General features: G+C 43.9%; 1 protein-coding gene across 1 annotated transcript in view; it reads left to right on the plus strand.

Annotated features, from left to right (window-relative positions):
• Positions 1 to 9051: 9051 nt before the first annotated feature.
• Positions 9052 to 23062, plus strand: part of ARHGAP20 (Rho GTPase activating protein 20) — a 101549-nt gene continuing 87538 nt past the window's right edge. Inside the window, exons 1-4 of the mRNA XM_038761667.1 lie at positions 9052 to 9088; positions 9613 to 9694; positions 11647 to 11811; positions 20067 to 20213. Of these exons, the coding sequence (XP_038617595.1) occupies positions 9052 to 9088; positions 9613 to 9694; positions 11647 to 11811; positions 20067 to 20213 (431 nt within the window). The remainder of the gene's footprint in view (positions 9089 to 9612; positions 9695 to 11646; positions 11812 to 20066; positions 20214 to 23062) is intronic.

Genomic DNA, 23062 nt, shown 5'->3' on the forward strand with positions numbered 1-23062 from the left:
TGCAGAGCACTGTGCTAAGCGCTTGGAAAGTACAAGTTGGCAACATATAGAGACGGTCCCTACCCAACAACGGGCTCGCAGTCTCGAAGTGGGAGACAGACAACAAAACACGTGAACGGACTGTGAGCCCCCCGTGGGACAACATGATCGCCTTGTAACCTTCCCAGTGCTTAGAACAGTGCTTTGCACATAGTAATAATAATAATAATAATAATAATAATGGCATTTATTAAGCGCTTACTATGTGCAAAGCACTGTTCTAAGCGCTGGGGAGGTTACAAGGTGATCAGGTTGTCCCTGGTGGGGCTCACAGTCTTAATCCCCATTTTACAGATGAGGTAACTGAGGCACAGAGAAGTTAAGTGACTTGCCCAAAGTCACCCAGCTGACAATTGGCAGAGCCGGGATTTGAACCCGTGACCTCTGACTCCAAAGCCCAGGCTCTTTCCTACTGAGCCACACTGCTGCACATAGTAAGCGCTTAATAAATGCCATCGTTATTATTATTATTATTATTTGCGGATGTAGTATGTTACCACTGAGTCTTCAAAAGCATAATTAGACCCCGCTGGATATGTCCCTGGGGTCTGACTGAGTGAAGACATTTTCCCGAATGCAATATTTGAGCAATAGCATTCTCCACTCGTGAGAAGCAGCGTGGCTCAGTGGAAAGAGCTCGGGCTTTGGAGTCAGGTCAGGGGTTCGAATCCTGGCTCTGCCACTTGTCAGCTGTGTGACTCTGGGCAAGTCACTTAACTTCTCTGCGCCTCAGTTCCCTCATCTGTAAAATGGGGATTAAGACTGTGAGCCCCCACCAAGGGACAACCTGATCTCTTTGTAACCTCCCCAGCGCTTAGAACAGTGTTTTGCACACCATAAGCGCTTAATAAATGCCATTATTATTATTATTATTATTATTATGAAGACACAGACAGTATAGTGAGATGGCGATACTGGATTAAACCCATCTCTAACTCTTTCCAAACACCATATGCAAGTGAGGAGCAATGTGTCCTAACAGAAAGAGCTCAGGACTAGAAGTCAGGAGACCTGAGTTCTAATGCAGCTGTGCCATTTGCCAGCTGAGTGACCTTGGGCAAGTCACTGAACAGCTGTGCCTTTTTGCTCATTTGTAAAATCAGTCAATCGACTGGTGTTTATTAAGCCCTTACTGCCTTCCCTTCCCCACAGCACCTGTATATATGTATATATGTTTGTACATATTTATTACTCTATTTATTTATTTTACTTGTACCTATCTATTCTATTTATGTTATTTTGTTAGTATGTTTGGCTTTGTTCTCTGTCTCCCCCTTCTAGACTGTGAGCCCAGTGTTGGGTAGGGACTTTCTCTATATGTTGCTAGCTTGTACTTCCCAAGCGCTTAGTACAGTGCTCTGCACACAGTAAGCGCTCAATAAATATGATTGATTGATTGATTACTGCGCAACTGTGTGCAGAGCACGGTGCGAAGAGATTTTTTCTTTTCTTTTCTTTTTTTTTGTTTTTAATGGCATTTGTTAAGTGCTTCCTATTTCCAGGCACTGTATTAAGTGCAGGAGTAGATTCCAGTTAATGGGGTTGGGCACAGTCCCTGTCCCCCACAGGACTCACAGTCTTAATCCCCATTTTGCAGATGAGGTAACTGAGTCACAGAGAAGCGATTTGCCCAAGGTCACATAGCAGACATGTAGCAGAGCTGGGATTAGAACCCAGGGCCTTTGACTCCAATACTCTTGTCTCTTTCATTCATTCATTCATTCATTCATTCAATCGTATTTATTGAGCGCTTACTGTGTGCAGAGCACTGTACTAAGCGCTTGGGAAATACAAGTTGGCAACATAAGGCCACTAGGCCATGCTGCTTCCCACTTGGGAGAATACAGTACAACAGAGCTGGTAAACACATTCCTTGCCCACAGTGATTTTATAGCCTAAAATGGGAATTAAATACCTATACTCCCTCCCCTTTAGTCTATAAGATCTGTCTAGGGCAGGGATTGTGTCCAAACCTGACTATCCTGTATCTACCCCACAGCTCGGCACATAGTACGTACTTAATACATTATTATTATTATTATTATTACACATATACAGACTAACAAACACAGGATCAATCCACAAACAAAACTTTTTCAGATACTTGAGGTAACGAAATAGGCTTTGCCGATCAAAATCTGCCTCCTTGGAATATTAGAATAATTGAATCCAGTGTGTATTGTGGGGGGCTTAATTATCCGGATAATTTGTGTGAGCTGGCAATTGCACTTCCCAAGTGCTTAGTACAGTGCTCTGCACACAGTAAGCGCTCAATAAATACGATTGAATGAATGAATGAATGAACTATAAGCACACTGTCATTTCCATCGATTTTTTTCCCTTTCTTTCATCGCCTAGATAGAATTTACCAATCATTCACCATCATTTAAGGATTAGGAACATGTATCTATCTTCCTCTATCTCTGTGCCCTCTTTTCATTTAGTTTCTACTTTGGCTTGTGTCTATCTGAGGTTGAGGCTTCTCCATCTCTTCACAATTTAGGTAGTTTGTGTGCAAGGGAGTTTTATATTGGTGTTTTTAGCATAACTTGAGGGTGCAGATCCTACTGTGAGAAGCAGCCTGGCCTTGTTCATTCAGTCAGTCGTATTTATTGAGCGCTTACTGGGTGCCGAGCACTGTGCTAAGCGCTTGGGAAAGTACAATATGGCAATAAAGAGAGACCAACCCTGCCCACAACGAGCTCACAGTCTAGAGGATAACCACAATAAAGAATGGGACTGGGAGTCAGAAGGACCTGGGTTCGAGTGCTGGATATGTCGTTTGTCTGTTGTGTGACCTTGGGCAAGTTACTTGACTTCTCTGGGCCTCAATTACCTCATCTGCAAAATGGGGATTAAGACTGTGAGCCCCATTTGGGACATGGACTGTGTCCAACCTAGTTTATTGCTCTGCCAAGCAATCAATCAGTCAATCAATCAAGCACTTAGTACAGTGCTCCGCACACCGTAAGTACTCACTAAATACAACTGAATGAATGAGTGAATCAAGAACAGTGCCTGGCACATAGTCAGCGCTTAACAAATACCACAGAAAATAATATTTACTCACATAATTGCCTCATCATATAATAGTCCCATCCAGATTTTTGAGGAGGAAATTAAAAAAATCATTCTTCTAAACAGCATTAGTGGTGTGTGCCCAGGTAAGAAGAGGAGATGGATCAGGGCATTTTTTCACCGAGATTTTTGAATTCTGGGGTAAGAAGAGAAGGGATGCAAGGGGAAGGTTACTGTAACTCACTAAATGCCTATTGTGAAAGCAATATAGTGCAGTGGAAGTAAGAGACGCAGTCTCAATGGCCCTCTTTCCTTCTTCTCATCTCCTCATTTTTTTCTCCTGTTCCCTTTATTGCTAGACTTAACTCCCTGTGTATCACTGCCTCCCCCGTTTAGGGGTTGCAAAAAAAATTGGGGTGATTTTCCCAGGAAATATGGTACCTTTGGATAATTACAAATCCTTCCGATGTCCCGGTACAGGCTCCATACATGGACTCTGTTGTTAAGGCTTTCCGATGGCTCATGTTGATAATTAATTAAGAGAAGCTGCGTGGCTCAGTGGAAAGAGCCCGGGCTTTGGAGTCTGAGGTCATGGGTTCAAATCCTGGCTCCGCCAGTTGTCAGCTGTGTGACTTTGGGCAAGTCACTTAACTTCTCTGGGCCTCAGTTACCTCATCTGGAAAATGGGGGTGAAGACTGTGAGCCCCCCGTGGGACAACCTGATCACCTTGTAACCTCCCCAGCTCTTAGACAGTGCTTTGCACATAGTAAGCACATAATAAATGCCATTATTATTATTATTAATCATCCACTGACCTAAAGAAGGCTTGAAGATGGGCACACTTGAAACTTGCTTAGACTGAAAGATTCTCCTCTAGACTAGAAGCTTCCTGTGGGGTGAGATTGTGCCGACCACCTCCATTGTGCTTAGTACAGTGCTCCGCACACATTAAGTGTTCAATAAATAGCATTGATTGATTGAAAAAAAACTTTTTGTAGTAAAGATACAGAGGTTTTCTCTGGGCCAGTTTTTCAGATGGCAATTCAGTACATTCATCTGCCCTGTTGGCTTTTTAAACTCCTTGTAGTAAAGGTGATTCCCAAGGAATGACTCCGGTTTATCACTACCCAACTTAGAGACAGGTGGAATTGATTATCACCAAAACCCAGTGACGGAGGAGTTTGCGCTTTTAATTCTGGCAGGTTACTCAAGGAAAGCCAGGCATTGTTTACCTACTTAGCATCTTAAGCAGAGAAAAATGCAACTTCATTCAAGGTCTTAATGTGAAATAGTAGCAAAATGCAGTTTCCCGGTCAAATTCACCTTACGCCATTTCCATTCATGGTTGACTTCATGAAGTGCTTTTTATTACAAACAGATTTTTCAACGAGGTCCGCCAGGTTGTTACCAAACGGATCCCAATGAAAGAAGCTAGATGTTTTACTGCCTGCACGTAAAATGGTTCAGCGAAAGGGCTGTTGGGCATTCAGTTCATCAGAAGCCTCTTAAATTGAAAGAAGTAAAATGCTCCATTAAGCTAAATTCACTCATCCTCCACCCAGAGATAGACATTTCCTTCTACAGTATGAGAATTTAGGTGACTTCAGGAGGTTTGTGGCAAGCGGTCAGTAACAACTAATCGTTTTGATCCAACCCCTTGACCAAAAGCAGACCAAAAAAACCTAAAATCATAACATTTCTCAAACTATCGGTCCCGGTGTTTAAAGCAGTTATCCGACAGTTAGCAATCCTCATCTGGCGATATAAATAGAGGACCAGATTTCCAAATATAATCCCTTTAGAAGACTCTAGGATTAGATTGTTGAGTTAAGCTGGTATGCGCTTAAAATTGGTACCTATTAAAAGAGATCGTACCATCTGCACCCTACGGGGCTGCTCCGAGTCCCAGATAACTGACGGTTTTCGGTTGTTCTGAAATGTTGCAGTGAAGAATGCTACGTGAAATTAAAAACTGCCGTTTTTTTCTAAGTTTTGATAGTGTAGCTAAGGAATGATTTGAGAGTTGCTGTATTGTAACTCGTTCATCCATGTAGAGTAGGGCAAGGTGTCATTGAGGTAGTTATCACATTGAAATGTTGATAATGTGTTGCCGACTTCTACTTCCCAAGCGCTTAGTGCAGTGCTCTGCACACAGTAAGCGCTCAATAAATGCGATTGACTGATTGATTGATTGAAATAAGTTCCCAGAGAATAATAATAATTAATGAGACGGTGAGCCCGTTGTTGGGTAGGGACCATCTCTATATGTTGCCAACTTGTACTTCCCAAGCACTTACTACAGTGCTCTGCACACAGTAAGCGCTCAATAAATACGATTGAATGAATGAATACAATGGAATGAATGAATGAATGAAAGCCCCACTGAGAGCTCACCTCCTCCAGGAGGCCTTCCCAGACTGAGCCCCCTTTTTCCTCTCCTCCTCCCCATCCCCCCCCGCCCTACCTCATTCCCCTCCCCACAGCACCTGTACATATGTTTGGACAGATTTATTACTCTATTTATTTGTCTTGTACATATTTACTATTCTATTTATTTTGTTAATGATGTGCATCTAGCTTTATTTCTATTTATTCTGATGACTTGACACCTGTCCACATGGTTTATTTTGTTGTCTCCCCCTTCTAGACGGTGAGCCCGTTGTTGGGGAGGGTCCGTCTCTATATGTCGCCGACTTGTACTTCCCAAGCGCTTAGTACAGTGCTTTGCACACAGTAAGCGCTCAATAAATACAATTGGATGAATGAATGAATGAATGAATATTTAAGTGCGTACTACATGCTAAACGTTGTACTAAGCACTGAGGTCGGTACAAGATAGGTTGGATAGCCCCTACCCCACATGGGGCTCACAGTCTAACTGGGAGAGAGAGAACAGGACTTGACTCCCCATTTTACAGCCAAGGAAACTGAGGCACAGGGAAGTGAAGTGTCTTGCCCAAGGCTAGTGGTGGAGCTGGGATTAGAACCCAGCTCCTCTGATTCCCAAGCTCACGCTCTTTCCCTGTAGGCTACACTTCTCCCGGTGTTTCCACTACTAAAATGTATATATTATTATTTATTTTATATATATATATATATATATATATATATATATATATATATATATCTGGTGTTATCTTTGTATAAGAGCACCGACTATTATCTATTCAGCAGCCCTACTAATGTGATTGGTGGCTAAGTCCCTTGACACTTGAGTGAAAGTTTTCCATTTTGCTTGGTGGTCCAGGGAGCGAATTGATTAGAGATCCAAGCTGTGAGCTGTTTCTGCTGAGACATCAGGTGAAGTCCTATAGTATAGTGCACATTTTCACCGTGCACGGGAAGTCCTCAGACTTAATGACGTGAGATGTGCCTTCTAGGAACCAGTGAAGCCAAAACAGAGTTAAGCGATAACGTCGGGAAGGTTGTGGCTGCCTCCGTGACTCAGACTGTGAGCCCGAAACTCGGCCCCTCTAGAGACGCGGCCCTGTTGCTCTTCTAGATACCACTGTCCATGTCTTTTATGTCGTTTTTGTTGTTCAATCCTTCCTTATGTGTCTGTCCCCTCTCCATCACACTTAGATTGTAAACCCTATGAAGGCAAGGAACTGTCTAAATCTCACCATTTTTTTCCCCCAGCACATAGTACAGTAAATAACATTAGTACTACTATTACTACTCTACAAGTTGGAACCAATCTCCCCCTAGGAATAATGCTATAGATGGGGTCCCTGAGCCAAGGTCCGATACCTTATTATTGCCCCGAATTACCCGGAATTGTGACTTCAGTCAACTGTAGCTTGTAATTAATAGAGTCGGAAAGATTCCACAGTAGGATAGCCAAGTTTTTCTTCTTTCAAGGCCAGGTGGATGCCTGGACTCACCCTGGTGAATGCCTGGAAATCAGGTAACTCCCAATGTCCCACCCGTATTTCTTTCTCTCCACCCCTTCCTCACCCCTTTTAAATCGATCAATCAATCAGTCACATTTATCGCGGGCTGACTGTGTACGGAGCACTGTAATCAACCAATCAACTGTATTTATTGAGCATTTACTGTGGGCCGAGCACTGTACTAAGCAGTTGGGAGAGTGCAGTATAACGGAGTTGGTAGACGTGGTCCCTGCCCACAACGAGCTTACAGTCTGGAGGACTGTTGAACTTTCGCTTCCGTTGCCCTCTGCCACCGTCATGGATTTTAAAATTGTTTACCCGTTTCCCTCGTAGCGCGTGCCATAAAGGAGGCTGAAGTTGCTGTAAAATGGAAACCCTTGCATTGCAAAGCTGAAACAGGGTGTGATTTTTGAAGCATAAAGGCCGTTTGTCCTGTATTGCGTTTTAGTTCTTATTATTCTTATTTATTCCTATTGTCAGAACATCTGTGCAGTTAACACTCATAAAGGGGTTAGAATAGCGGTGCTAATCTTCCGTCATTTTCTTTTGACATTTATTGGGGACCAGAGTTACATTTCTTAACTGCTCCCAGATCTGGCAGTGAGTCTGAATGAAATAGGATCTAATGGTGCTGTAATAATAGCTATAGGAGGGTTCAATAAACTGCACCAACTGTGACTAAGCTTTTAGCAGAGCCATCCGGAGAATGACAATCAAAAAGACACTAAAGACTTTGATTAACTATTTTTTTTTTTTTGCCAAAACACTTTTCATAAAGCGGTCTGAAAAAGAAAATGTTTTTTGACTGAGGTCCTGGCTAGCCTTTAAAGCATTCCCTGTGCCCGTATTTTGAAGATTGGCTGTAAGCGTTGTTAATTATAATTTACGATTCTTAAATAGTGCTATAGTAAGAGACTACGAGAGAGGGTTTTTCCCCCCCTGATTTCTACATTCTGGTAAGCCAAAATAAATACATCTACATTGCATTAAAGAGCTCACATATCGGAACTCACATGTTTGAGAACTCTTTTTTTGCAAGGAAAGCCTGCAAGAAAGTCTGAACCCAAACAAAAACAAGGGTGTTTTTATGTGTTTGCGTTCCCTTATATGAAGACTTCTTTAAAAGTGTATGAGGACTAAAAATGCTTATTTTTCCTTTGCCGTGTGGATTTTTTTTTTTAATTTTCAACTGGTACTCAGCTCTGACACGGAGTCCCCAGGATCCTTACCGCACTTGAGATTTAAACCGTTTTCGAGTCTCAGCCACGCAGTGGTAATTGGAAAGAAAATGAGGTTTTAGTGGAATCCTATAGGAAGTGAAATTACGCAGGGTGATTTCAAAATGAAGTTGATGTTGACATGCCCCCGCGATGACTTCTCAAGTATGTTAGTGGCTCTTTTATCCCTCCCTCAAAAATAAAAACAAACAAACAGTTTCTAAATGCTCTCAAGGCTGCTTCTTGCTGTGCCCTTTCTAGACTGGGAGCCCGTTGTTGGGTAGGGACCGTCTCTATATGTAGCCAAGTTGTAGTTCCCAAGCGCTTAGTACAGTGCTCTGCGCACAGTAAGCGCTCAAGAAATACGATTGAATGAATGAATGAATAAGAGTAGTTCCCAAGCGCTTAGTACAGTGCTCTGCACACAGTAAGCGCTCGAGAAATACGATTGAATAAATGAATGAATAAAGAGTAGTTCCCAGGCGCTTAGTACAGTGCTCTGCGCACAGTAAGCGCTCAAGAAATACGATTGAATGAATGAATGAATAAAGAGTAGTTGCCAAGCGCTTAGTACAGTGCTCTGCACACAGTAAGCGCTCGAGAAATACGATTGAATGAATGAATGAATGAATGAATGAATGAATGAAGAAAGGTCAGCCTTTGACCCGACTCCCACCATCCCAGGAGTTCTCTTCAACGCGGTGTGACGAGATTTTTTCGTTCTCAGATTTTAATTCGATTTTCTCAGTTTCACTGACTTCCTTAATTGCTACTCTATAAAAACCAGGCCGTCGTGGCGCGCTCAGGGCTTAGGCCGGCCCGAATGCAGGGGAGCCCCGGCCCGATCGGGATGGTATGTGGCGGAGCTGTTGCTCCTCTGCCGATGTGGCAGTTGAGGGGCTGCTGGAAAGGAAGGACAGGTATGGGCTGATCTCCCTCGCCGGGTGGGTTAGCAACCCTCTCGCTTCTCCGGCCGCTTCTCGGTTTCTTTCGTTGGCCCCTCTTCCATCTCTTACCCCCTCTCTGTCTCTCCCTTCTCGATCCCCCTCACTCTCCGCTTATTCCCTTGGGGAGCTAGCTCACGACCCCTCACCTCCCTCTACCATCTTGCATTTCCTCCTGTCCTCGGTACATCTCAGTGGAGAGAGTTTGGAGGCTTTGGGGCCAGAGGTCACGGGTTCAGATCCCAGCTCCGCCACTTGTCGGCTGTGTGACTTTGGGTAGGGTCCGTCTCTGTATGTTGCCAGCTTGCACTTCCCAAGCGCTTAGTCCAGTGCTCTGCACACAGTAAGCGCTCAATAAATACGATTGAATGAATGAACTGTGGACCCTTTAGCATTCATGACACTATTATTCACGGCCATAAATCTAGCTCAAATATGTGCTGTCTGAATTGATAGTGGATATTCAGACTGAGGAAAATGTGTTCCCCTTTAACTTTTAGCCGTGACATTGCTGACGTTACATCACTTTGGCAAGCTCCTTTGTATCACCCTAGCTGATGATGTCCTCACCAGATATGTCATGTTTGTGCCTCTTTAATTAAACCTGCATCTAAATTAAATTGCTGAGGTGCCCAATTTTCAAGAGCTTCTAACTATAGTAAGAAATCCCTTTTGGCAGACTTGCCTATTAATGATTGGGGGAAAAAAAAGCTTTCCGAGCTGCTAGCTGAACCAAGGATAAGAAAAGGATTGTTTGGATCCTCTTTGTAAGCCAACTTACACAAAACCCAGGCCCCTTAACTGTCAGTGTTTGGAAATTTAGACAGTTTTTCAGCTGGAAGAACCAAGTTGCACATTTACTGTATATATGTATGTATATGTCTGTATATATGTATATATGTTTGTACATATTTATTACTCTATTTATTTATTTTATTTGTGCATATCTATTCTATTTTATTTTGCTAGTATGTTTGGTTTTGTTCTCTGTCTCCCCGTTTTAGACTGTGAGCCCACTGTTGGGTAGGGACTGTCTCTATATGTTACCAATTTGTACTTCCCAAGTGCTTAGTACAGTGCTCTGCACATAGTAAGCGCTCAATAAATACGATTGATGATGATGATGAATGAATGAACTTCTCTGGGCCTCATTTCCCTCATCTGTAAAATGGGGATTAAGACTGTGAGCCCCCCGTGGGACAACCTGATCACCTTGTAGCCTCCCCAGCGCTTAGAACAGTGCTTTGCACATAGTAAGCGCTTAATAAATGCCATTATTATTATTATCATTATATGGATATCGTGCCAATGCTTAAAGCTCAATATGCCTGAAGCCGAACTCCTCTCATCCGACCTCCCAAATCTACTCTCCCACCTACCTTTCCCATCACAGTTGACAACAGCACCCTCTTCCTGGTCTCTGAAGGGTAATAATAATAATAATGATGGCATTTATTAAGCGCTTACTATGTGCCAAGCACCGTTCTAAGCGCTGCCACCTTGGAATTACCTCAGACTCTTTGCTCATATCCAGTCGGTCACTAAACCATCTCGGTTTTTCCCCCGTAGCGTTTCGTGGGCCTACCCTTCCTTTCCACCCAAAACACCAGGCACTCGTCATATCCCAACCAAACGATTTTTATCAACCTCCTGACTCTCCTCCCTACCCCTCACCCCCGTGTCTCTCCCCTCTCCAGTCCCTACGCCACTCTGCTACCTGGACCGCTATCCTAAAAATGTCATTCCGTACTTTTTTCTCCACTCTTCAAAAACCTCCCGTGGTTGCCCATTCCCCTCCACATCAAGCAGAAATCCTTGACCATTGGCTACATTGTTCAGTCTTTTTAAACTAACCAATTCCGTACCTCCTTCTCATCTCTCTCACCTCTGATCTATTTTTAATTCCTCTCTCTGGGAACCGCTTTCCTCTTCAAAACTGCCAGACCTCGGCTCTCCATCTTTAAAACCCTTCTGAAATTCCTCTCCCTCCAGGAACTTTTCCCTGATTAATTTTTCTTCCCCCCGACGGTTCACATCTTCCAATTACCACTTTAGCATTTATGTGGCACCTCTGCACTCATTACACCCCGTAGCAATTCAGTATATTCAGGCATATATTCTACTCTATAAGCACTTACTTATCTTCATACTCATCTTTCCATTCTCTTCTTAGCTGAAGTATATTTTGCATCTGTCTTCCAGGCTTGATTGTAATCTCCTTTAGGGCAGGGGTCCTACCTTCTAATCCTATCGAAGTAAGCATTCAATAAATGCAATTAATTGGTTGACAAGAGCGGGATAAGTTGCTTGTAAGGTAATCGCTTGGCTGATTAAAAGGTAGCAAATCTGAACCTACCAATCACACCTGATCTCAACACCGAAGCGGTCCCTTCATCTCTTGGCAAAGAGGAATCACGGAGGCCGATTGTCCGGCCGGAGGTTGAATTCTGAATGAGGGTTTCTAGATCTATGTTGGGGAAACCGTTTTTTTCTCTCATATAACTAACATTTTAAATTGTCTCCCTCCGTCGCAGTGAGAATACACCCACAAGTGTGGACACTAGTACGTTCGTGACGTCGTTAATGTGCTCCACTAGGAATTTGCTGCTCGAGGGCCGTGTCCAGCTTAAGAGAGGTCTCCAACATCAGGATCGCCATATTTTCTTATTCAACGACATTCTAGTTGTGGCCAAAGTCAAGTAAGTACCTCACTGCCCTAAGCAAAGCATGTCGCGTGTTCTTGTAGAAACCATCGCCACGAACCAAGTTGATTGTCCTGATCAGTGCATAATGAGCAAATATTCTTCAGAATATGATGATGTTGGCAGGAGGGTTATATAAAATAGAATCTTAATTTGGCCTACAAGTGTTTCTTTGACCTCTGTATTAGAGAACCGCCTTTTAAAACAAGAATGCCATGGAATAAGAGAGCAGTCATGCACTGTGTTTATTTGTGTTGCTCATCTTCCAATTTTTTGCAGTGTGCCTTGAAATTAAGTTTATACATTGGAGCTAAAAAGATAGCATTTTAAATATCCTACAAAGCCTCTCTTATTATGGTTGAAATCTATTAACTTTCCCCTCTCCCCCTGCAAAACTTCCCACCCCAGGGCAATTATTTTCTTTTAAGACCTCTGTGTTGGGCAGTAGGACGTGATTCCGCTCATAAACATTTTCTGCATATCGACCAATATCTTTCAACATTCAACTCCAGAGATTCTGAGTTCAACCCAGTGAAGTTCCTTTTTCAAAAAAAATCAAAGCTGCTCTTGCTTTTCATCTCCACAAACGGGTCACAGAAGTGACAGAGCTGTTCAGCCTAAGTGGAGATCTGGTCCCATAGTTGAATTCTTTTGGCCCAAGTGGACTGTTTTATTTAAAAGTTCAGATTTTTATCTGGCAGGTTTGAATTTGCTAATTCTGTAGGGAGCTGGAAGGGGCCGGTGAGAGATGGATTGTGACATCATTCAGGGAGGGGAAGAGATGCCAGTTGGCAGTTGTGTTGTTTGTGCACATATCAATTGTTAAGTTAACTGCTTATGCTTCCAGAAAAGCAATTACTGTGATAACTGTGGTTTTTTCTTAAGCACTTACTATGTGCTAAGCACTGGACTAAGTGCTGGGCATTGTACTAAACGCTGGGCACCTTACTATAGTATGAGGGAGGAAAATTTGGGGGAGATAAAAGAATTTTCCCTTCTCCATCTTTATCAGTTTTCATTTATTATTTTTATCTTATGTATTTTGGATAAGATTGTGATTTTGAAGCGATATTTTGTGGTGCTACATAAAATAGAGAGCAGATGTGGTTAAGATGTTTTTAGGAATGTGGATCCCGAAAATGAAAGTTAATCTGTGCAGGCCCCTGGAATCTGGCCAGAATTCCAGAGTTAATGGGAAAATGCCTTGGGAAAAACATTAAATGCAGCTGGTGGAATAGGGATAGAGGGCTAAATTGAAATCTTTCTGCGCGGGACCGAAACGGAAAGATAGACGTGGCTAACCAAATACCAACAGTAGGCAAAAATTAATGAAAGCAGTGCCGAAAGGAAGGACTCCTTTGTAAGCTCCCGGAGGGCAGGAATCGTGTCTGCCCACTGGATGTACTCTCCCAAGGATTTAGTACACTGCTCTTCACACAGTTAGCACTCAATAAAGAACATTTATTGATGATTGATAAAGTGCAGAGCACTGTACTAAACACTTGGGTGAATGTAATGCAACAATCAATCAATCAATCGTATTTATTGGGCGCTTACCGTGTGCAGAGCACTGTACTAAGCGCTTGGGAAGTCCAAGTTGGCAACATATAGAGACGGTCCCTACCCAACAGTGGGCTCACAGTCTAAAAAGGGGAGACAGAGAACGAAACCAAACATACTAACAAAATAAATAGAATAGATATGTACAAGTAAAATAAATAAATAAATAGAGTAATAAATATGTACAAACATATATACAGGTGCTGTGGGGAAGGGAAGGAGGTAAGAGTTGGGAGACATGCTCCCTGCCCACAAGGAGCTTACAGTCTTAGAGGGATGCGAGAAAATGGCGGGATGGGGGAGAGAAAAACAACTGGACAGTGGGGAAGGGGAAGAATAGGGATTTATGGAGGAGGTGGGGATGGGGGAATTTACCTTTCCGCTTTGCTGCCCACCGTTCTCCGCCGCCACAAGACCGTGGCGTCTCTCCCTGCGCTCAAGGCGTCTCTCCCTGCGCTCGAGGCCTCCTGGCATTGGGAAAGGACCACAGGCCAACAGAGAACGGTGGATGACGGCAGCTGAAACCAGCAAAGGAGGGCAGCTATGGCTGCTTGGCCACGGCCCAACTAGTCCTTGCCGACTTGCGTTGAGAATCACTGGCCTGGCTGGAAGATGCGTTTCCCACCCCACCGGGAACACTGATCCCCGGGCGCGGTGGCAACGGGAAGGTTTCTAACAAGGAAAGGAAAAGTAGTCTTTCTCCTGTTAACGGCATTGGGGTGCCTCCATCTAGGCATTTACCGGAAGGAAAGGGAAGAAGACTTAACTCATTTAGGAAGCAGCACAGTATAGAGGGTAGAACACAGGCCTGGGATTCAGAAGGTCGTGGGTTCTAATCCCAGTTCCCCCACTTGTCAGCTGGGTGGCCTTGGGCTAGTCACTTCACATCCCTGTGCCTCGGTCACCTCATCTGTAAAATGGGGATTAAGACTGTGGGACCCGTGTGGGGCAGGGACTTTATCCAACCTGATTTGCTTGTATCCACCCCAGCACTTAGTACAGTACGTGGTAAGCGCTTAACAAATCCCGTAATTAGTATTATCATCCTCCTGCTGTACTGTCATAGATGTCATTTTGAAATTAATCATAGTTATTGAGTGCTTACTGTGTGCAAGGCATTGTACTAAGCACTTGGGAGAGTACTGTACAACAACAGGCATATTCCCTGCCCATAACAAGCTTACAGTCTAGAGGATGGACTAAATCAGTCCATCAATCAATAGTCTTTATTGAGCATTTACTGTGTATGCAGGGGATTATACTAAGCCCTCAGAACATAGTCCCATAAGGGTAATAATATTTGTACTTCCCAAATAATAATTTGTACTTCCCAAGCGCTTAGTACAGTGCTCTGCACATAGTAAGCGCTCAATAAATACGATTGATTGATTAATAATAATAATTGTGCTGTATGTTAAGCACTTTCTATATTCCAGACACGTACTAAGTGCTAGGGTGGATACAAGCAAATCAGGTGGGACACAGCCCCTGTTGTACATGGGGCTCGCATTCTCAATTCGCATTTTATAGATGAGGTAAACTGAGGCATCAGAGAAATGAAGTGACTTGCCCAAGGTGTCACAGCATACAAGTGGTGGAGCCTGGATAAGAACCCATGCCCTTCTTCTCCCAGGCCCATGTTCTGGCCATGTTGGGAAGCAGCGCGGCTCAGTGGAAAGAACACGGGCTTTGAGTCGGAGGTCGTGGGTTCAAATCCCAGCCCCGCCAATTGTTAGCTGTGCGACTTTGGGCAAGTCGCTTCACTTCCCTGTGCCTCAGTGACCTCATCTGTAAAAGGGGGATTAAGACCGTGAGCCCCCCGTGGGACAACCTCATCACTTTGTAACCTCCCCAGCGCTTAGAACAGTGCTTTGCACATAGTAAGCGCTTAACAAATGCCATCATCGTTATTATTATCCACTTCACCGTGCCTTTAAAGAGTTTGCTATCTGAGGGGGGGGCAGAATCATTTAGAGAGAAGATGAAGAGCCGGTGTGACTTTGGACAAGTCATTTAACTCCTCTGTGCCTCCGTCACCTCATCTGACAAATGAGGATTAAATTCTCCTCCCTGTCACTGAGACTGTGAGCCCTGTGTGAGATGGGGACTTTGTCCAACCTGATGATCTCTTATCTATCCCTGCGCTTCGAAAAGTGTCTGGCACATAGTAAGCGCTTATCAAACCATTAAAAAAAAAAAAAAGAGCCTGAAAAGGAGAGGAAGAGGAAGAAAAAAAGGAAGAGGAAGAGCACATGCTTAAATCGTAGCATGTATAACCAACGTGTTCAAAGTACTACTATGGGTAACTGGATGCTCTAGGGCTGAGATTGTAGCAGGAGGGAAATGACACAGGGAGAAGAAAAATTAAATAGGGAAGACCTCCTGGAGAATGTGGAATTTCAGATGGGCTTTGAAGACGGGGACAGCAGTGGTCTGATGGATTTGAAGGGGGAAGGAATTTGAAGCAACGGGTTGGAATTGCAAAAGAAAAGAGTGAGATGTGGGGAGGAGATAAGCTTTGGGAAATGAACCGTGTGAGTTGGGGCGAGCGGACCAGAGGACCTGAGTGCTAATCCCACCTCTGCCCCTTACCTGCTCTTTGACCTTGGGCAAGTCACTTAACTGCCCTCTGCCTCAGTTTCTTCTTTCTTAAAATGGGGGATTACGCATCAGTTCTCACTCCGCTTTGGACTGGGAGCCCCGTGTGAGGCAGGGATTGCATTCACCCCAGTTACTTTGAATCTACCCAAGTGCTTAGTGCAACGTTTGGTACGTAGTAAGTGCCTAACAGATGTCACTGAGATCAGAGAAGAGAGTGGAAAAGTAGGAGGGAAAGAGCTGATGTAGTGCCCGACAATCAGTGTTCAAGAATCTCTGATTGTTGAGGAGGGGAAAGGGCAGCCTTGAAGTTTTATGAGGGGTAGACATGCGTATTGATTGGCGATGGAGAAAAATGATTCATTCATTCAGTCGTATTTATTGAGCGCTCACTGTGTGCAAAGCACTGTACTAAGCGTTGGATCCAGGCAGCAGAGTAGAGCCCGGAGGAGCAGAGACAGGAGACGAGAAGCCCAGTGAGGGGGCTGATACAGTCGCCTGAGCTTTGAGTGATAGCCTTTTGGAAGTAGAAGGAGGGGGAGGATCTGGGAATTATTGTTGAAGGGAAAACCAGCTGGATGTGGGAAAGTATTCCTTTCACGGGGTCCGAAAGGGATAGAGAAACCAGGGTTTTGGTGTGAAACAGCAATATTGTTTTGGGCAGATGCAGGTGATTTACATATCTATCCTATTTATTTACATATCTATCCTATTGATTACATATCTATCCTATTTATTTTATTTTGTTAGTATGTTTGGTTTTGTTCTCTGTCTCCCCCTTTTAGACTGTGAGCCCACTGTTGGGTAGGGACTGTCTCTATATGTTGCCAATTTGTACTTCCCAAGCGCTTAGTACAGTGCTCTGCACATAGTAAGCGCTCAATAAATACGATTGATGATGATGATGATGATGATTTAATTTTGCCTTTTTTCCAAAACTGTATCTTAGCTGTCTGTCAGTACCTTAGATACCAAGGTCAGGAACTAGGAGAGATATTAACTGGTTATCCCAATCTTAGTCAACCTTGTTGCGGTTGCTTCAGAAAAGCAACCACCTCCTCTCTTATCTTGAGTTAAAATGTAGCTAAATCTTATTATTTTCAGCCTGTTTCTATTCTAGTTCTACTTGGACTGCAGGGAGGAGCAAGGTTAAGAGCGACCATTGGAGCTGGTTATTCATAAACTATACTGTCCAAATAATTATCTCTATTGCATAAGGCACATTGAAAGTACAGTCCTTTAGATGTGTGAGAAAGAAGTCGTGAGGACATTTAAAATATGAGATGGCTTTGGTCTTTTCTTTTTTCTAACCTTTGCAGTTCTTAGGGAAGGAGGGATGAATGGGAGCCAAGCTCAGGGTGGTTCACATTAAGTTTGCTGCTCCTCCTTTCGGATTTCTTTGTTCTTCGCTGCCTCCCACTTCAGTCCGGTCTCTCCTGAGCATTCAGACTTCCAATTAGGCCGGACAGTGAGGTGGTTACAAAATCAGAAGCCCGCGGGAGATTGAACTGAGGTTGTCAAAAGCTTAAACCACTTAGGACTTAAACCAGATCTCTGCCTCAGTCCCTGGGGTGAGTGATAAGTGTGTCAACGCACTTCTTAGCCCTCCCTCCGTCCGCTTTCCTACCTGGCATCCTCGAAATTTCACGGGCAATGGTGTACTGCTCTCTCTCAGGCAAGAATTTTCCATTCTCTGCTCATCAGAGCCTAGAGGGAAGAGTGTGACTAGCCTGTAAATTCCTGGGGGCGGAAAATGCATCTTTTTACTTAATAATGACGGTCTTTGTTAAGCGCTTAGTATGCACCAAGCACCGTTCCAAGTGCCTGGATAGAGCCGAAGTCATCAGGTTGTCCCACGTGGGGCTCACAGTCCTAATCCCCATTTTACAGATGGGGTAACTGAGGCCCAGAGAAGTTAAATAAGATTTGTAATAATAATAATAATAATATTGATGGCATTTATTAAGCACTTACTATGTGCAAAGCACTGTTGTATTTCCCAAGCACTTAGTACAGTGTTCTGCAATCTTACTGTGTGCAGAGCACTGTACTAAGCGCTTGGGAAGTACCAGTTGGCAACATATAGAGACAGTCCCTACCCAGCAGTGGGCTCACAGTCTAAAAGCTCACAGAAAGCGCTCAATAAATATGAATGAACGAATGAAGTGGCTTGCCCAAGGTCACACAGCGGAGAAGTGGTGGAGCCAGGATTAGAACCCACGTCCTCCGACTCCTAAACCTCTACGTGAAATATATGTCCCCCGAGATCTTAATACGTGCTGCACGGTTACCGGTCGATGGGGTGAATTTCGCTCCTCTGAGAGCTCAGAAGCAGTGTGGCTCAGTGGATAGAGCTCAGCTCTCGGTGTAGTGCTTCGCACAAAGTAAGTGCTTAACAAATGCCACAACTGCCATTAAGACACTGAGTTTTCCTTCTCCCCCCTCCCTTCCGGCTCGTTCGTGGCTCTGCGTCACGTGCAGCCACCTGGGGAAATAAAGGCAGCATTCAGATCAGTTTCGCTCCTTGCTAGCAGCTGTGGTTTGTGGCTATCAAGTAGTCAGAGGACATAGTGATACTTTTTTTAAACAGCGCTTAGAACAGTGCACAGAGGAAGCGCTTAACAAATACCAAAATTATTATTATTATTATCTGTGCTTGAGAGGAATGAAATGTGGATATCGAATCAAACCATAGAAGCAGCATGGCTTAGTGGCTAGAGAGTCAGGAGGTCCTGGGTTCTTATCCCGGCTCTGCCGCTTGTCTGCTGGGTGACCTTGGGCACGTTGCTTGACTTCTCTGGGCCTCACTTACCTCGGCTGTAAAATGGGGATTAAGACCGTGAGCCCCGTGTGGGACAGGGACTCTACCCCAGCACTCAGAACAGTGCTTGGCACCTAGTAAGTGCTTAATAAGTGCCATAATTATTATCACATCAGGGAAGTGTCCACCCTGGGCTGGGGGAGAGAGAAGAGAGGACCATCTCCCAAAGGTGGGAGAGGGGGATAGGGTGGGTTCAGTCCAGGTTATCGCCCTGCCATTCAAAATGTGCCACCTGACCCGTGAATGGTCTCCTCTCATGTCCTGATAATAATAATAATAATAATAATGGCATTTATTAAGCGCTTACAATGTGCAAAGCACTGTTCTAAGCGCTGGGGAGGTTACAAGGCGACCAGGTTGTCCCACGGTGGGGCTCGCAGTCTTAATCCCCATTTTATAGATGAGGGAACTGAGGCGCAGAGAAGTGAAGTGACGTGACCAAAGTCACACAGCTGGCGGTTGGCGGAGCCGGGATTTGAACCCCTGACCTCTGACTCCAAAGCCCGGGCTCTTTCCACCGAGCCATGCTGCTTCTCACTAAGTACTTATAATAATAATAATAATAATGATGGCATTTATTAAGCACTTACTATGTGCAAAGCACTGTCCTATGTGCTGGGGAGATTACAAGGCGATCAGGTTGTCCCACGGTGGGGCTCACAGTCTTAATCCCCATTTTACAGATGAGGTAAGTGAGGCCCAGAGAAGTTAAGTGACTTGCCCAAGGTCACACAGCTGACAAGTGGCGGAGCTGGGATTTGAGCCCATGACATCTGACTCCAAAGCCCGGGGTCTTTCCACTGAGCCACGCTGCTTCTCACTAAGCACTTATAATAATAATAATAATAATAATAATAATAATAATGGCATTTATTAAGCACTTACTATGTGCAAAGCACTGTTCTAAGCGCTGGGAAGGTTACAAGGCGATCAGGTTGTCCCACGGGGGGCTCACAGTCTTAATCCCCATTTTATAGATGAGGTAACTGAGGCACAGCGAAGTTAAGTGACTCACCCAAGGTCACACAGCTGACAAGTGGCGGAGCTGGGATTTGAACCCCTGACCTCTGACTCCAAAGCCCGGGCTCTTTCCATTCATTCATTTAATCGTATTTATTGAGCACTTACTGTGTGCAGAGCACTGTACTAAGCGCTTGGGATGCTGCGATACAGCAATAAAGAGTGGCAGTCCCTGCCCACGGCAAGCTCACAGTTTACAGGACGTTTACATCCTAACACTTAACACCCTGTGATTTTTTTTTGGCCTTTCTAGGAATACCCATCTTAAGACGAAAAACAACGTCAAATTAAGTTACCTGTGGACATCCAGCTGCGTGGAGGAAGTGGGTGAGGGCAATACCAACACCCTGACGTCCTTTGTCCTGGGATGGCCCACCATCAACTACGTGGCCACATTCAGGTAGGAATCAAAACCAGCTAACGGAATTAGGGAAAGTAAATGGCCTGATCCTGTATTTTTGAAAGCAGCGCGGTGGTCCAGTCAGCTCCCGTCAGGACGGTATTTTCCTGAATTTGGATGAAACCGTCAGCTGAGGATTCGACACTTCACTTCTCTGTGCCTCAGTTAGCTCAACTGTAAAATGGGGATTAAGACTGTGAGCCCCCCGTGGGACAACCTGATCGCCTTGTAACCTCCCCGGCGCTTAGAACAGTGCTCTGCACATAGTAAGCGCTTAATAAATGCCATCATTATTATTATTATTCTCCCGCCCACTTAGAGCGTGAGCCCCGTGTGGGACCGAATGACCTTGTATCTACCTCAGGGCTTAGAACGGTGCTTGGCACATAGTAAGCGTTTAACAATACCACAGTTAAATTAAATGCAATTAATCATTTAGCCCCGACTTGCATACGAAGCCAACTGTTCGCTTTCCGGTCCTGCAGATCCCCTGGGAGTTCGTTAGACTATTTAAAAAGAGCCCCCCATCAGGATTATCTATCTGAGTCCTGACCCCTAACTTCAGTGTGACTCTAGTATTATCCGGTCATATTTGATTTTAGTTCACTGAAATTGCTTTAGAATTATCCCCAAATAATAAAAATCTGCACTATTTAAATTTCCTAGTAATCAGAGATCAATCAATCAATCAATCAATCAATCATATTTATTGAGCGCTTACTGTGTGCAGAGCACTGTACTAAGCACTTGGACAGTCCAAGTTGGCAACACATAGAGACGGCCCCGACCCAACAGCGGGCTCACAGTCTAGAAGGGGGAGACAGACAACGAAACAAAACATATTAACAAAGTAAAATAAATAAATAGAATATGTGCAAGTAAAATAAACAGAGTAATAAATACGTACACACGTATATACAGGCGCTGTGGGGAAGGGAAGGAGGTAAGGCGGGGGGGGATGGAGAGGGAACTGAGGCACAGAGAAGTTCATTCATTCAGTCGTATTTATTGAGTGCTTACTGTGTGTACTAAGCGCTTGGAAAGTCCAAGTTGGCAACACGTAGAGCCGGTCCCTACCCAACAGCAGGCTCACAGTCTAGAAGAGGGAGGCAGACAACGAAACAAAACGTATTAACAAAATAAAATAAATGAACAGGTCAATCAATCAATCAGTCGTATTTATTGAGCGCTTACTGTGTGCAGAGCACTGTGTGCAGAGATGGATGCCTGAGCTTGCCAGGTTTTTCACATTTATTCCAGTCCAGTGTCCCTGAACGTCAGCTAACCATAAAACTGGGACAGAACAATCTGTCCACCCAGTTAACTTCAAATAATGAAGTCAGGAGGTGATGTGTTTACTAGAACTATGAAAGCGGATAAACTGGTGCTTCATGAGAAGGCGTTTTAAGACTTATTCTGAAGAAACCTGTATATATGTATATATGTTTGTACATATTTTTTTACTCTATTTATTTAATTTATTTGTACATATCTATTCTATTTATTTTATTTTGTTAGTATGTTTGGTTTTGTTCTCTGTCTCCCCCTTTTAGACTGTGAGCCCACTGTTGGGTAGGGACTGTCTCCATATGTTGCCAATTTGTACTTCCCAAGCGCTTAGTACAGTGCTCTGCACATAGTAAGCGCTCAATAAATACGATTGATGATGATGATGATGAAGAAACACTTGGATCGTGTTTATCGTTTCGCTGCACGCCTTCTTTGCCGTGAGTGGTTTCCCAAAGCCCCTCTGTTACTGCTGCTTAATCAGCGCCTAAAGTTGCAAGCGTGAGGCGACAACTTTAATTGGGGAATTAGCTGGAGTCCCAAAATCCTCTCCTCAGAAAGCCTCCGTGCGCCGATCTTTTTGAAATTGGGGGGAAAACGAATCTGCAGTGGTTTTGTGTGCGCGATGATGATTCTTTCTAAAAAGAATAATGTTCGTCATCATCATCATCAATCGTATTTATTGAGCGCTTACTGTGTGCAGAGCACTGTACTAAGCGCTTGGGAAGTACAAGTTGGCAACATATAGAGACGGTCCCCACCCAGCAGTGGGCTCACAGTGTAAAAGGGGGAGACAGAGAACAAAACCAAACATACTAACAAAATAAAATAAATAGAATAGATATGTACAAGTAAAATAAATAGAGTAATAAATATGTACAAACATATATACAGAATGTCAGTCTCAGAATTGATTTCAAAAATGTTAATCTCTGTTGAGAAATTGGTCATTTTTACTTCTTTAATAACGGCGATTAGGCCAACGAAAGCTCGGGATTGATGTAGAGAGCAATTGAAAAATTTGAATCCAGAAAATCTGCTCTAATGAGGAAAAAGCAGAGAAGCAGCGTGGCTCAGTGGAAGGAGCCCGGGCTTGGGAGTCAGAGGTCGTGGGTTCTAATCCTGACTCCGCCACGTGTCTGCTGTGTGACCTTGGGCGAGTCACTTAACCTCTCTGAGCCTCAGTTCCCTCATCTGTAAACTGGGGATGAAGACTGTGAGCCCCACGTGGGACAACCTGATCACCTTATATCCCCCCCAGCACTTAGAACAGTGCTTCGCACATAGTAAGCGCTTAACAAGCTATTATTATTATTATTATTATTATTATTATTTATTATTAAAATGGCAACATCAAAAGCCAGTACTATTTAAAAAAACCAGAACCATTTATGTCTGGGCTAAGAGGATATAGAGAGCTTTACAGTTGTTAACAGTGGGAGATTATTTAAGGGAAAATCTGCTAAACAACGTACAAAAGTTAAGAACAGATTACAAGTGTTTATCTAGTGCAGTTTCCTAGGAAAGTAAAACCTAAGCAGGATTTACAGTTTTGTTTTTTG

The sequence above is a fragment of the Tachyglossus aculeatus genome, chromosome 20 (genome assembly GCF_015852505.1).
Source record: "Tachyglossus aculeatus isolate mTacAcu1 chromosome 20, mTacAcu1.pri, whole genome shotgun sequence".
In the NCBI taxonomy this organism is placed as follows: Eukaryota; Metazoa; Chordata; class Mammalia; order Monotremata; family Tachyglossidae; genus Tachyglossus; species Tachyglossus aculeatus.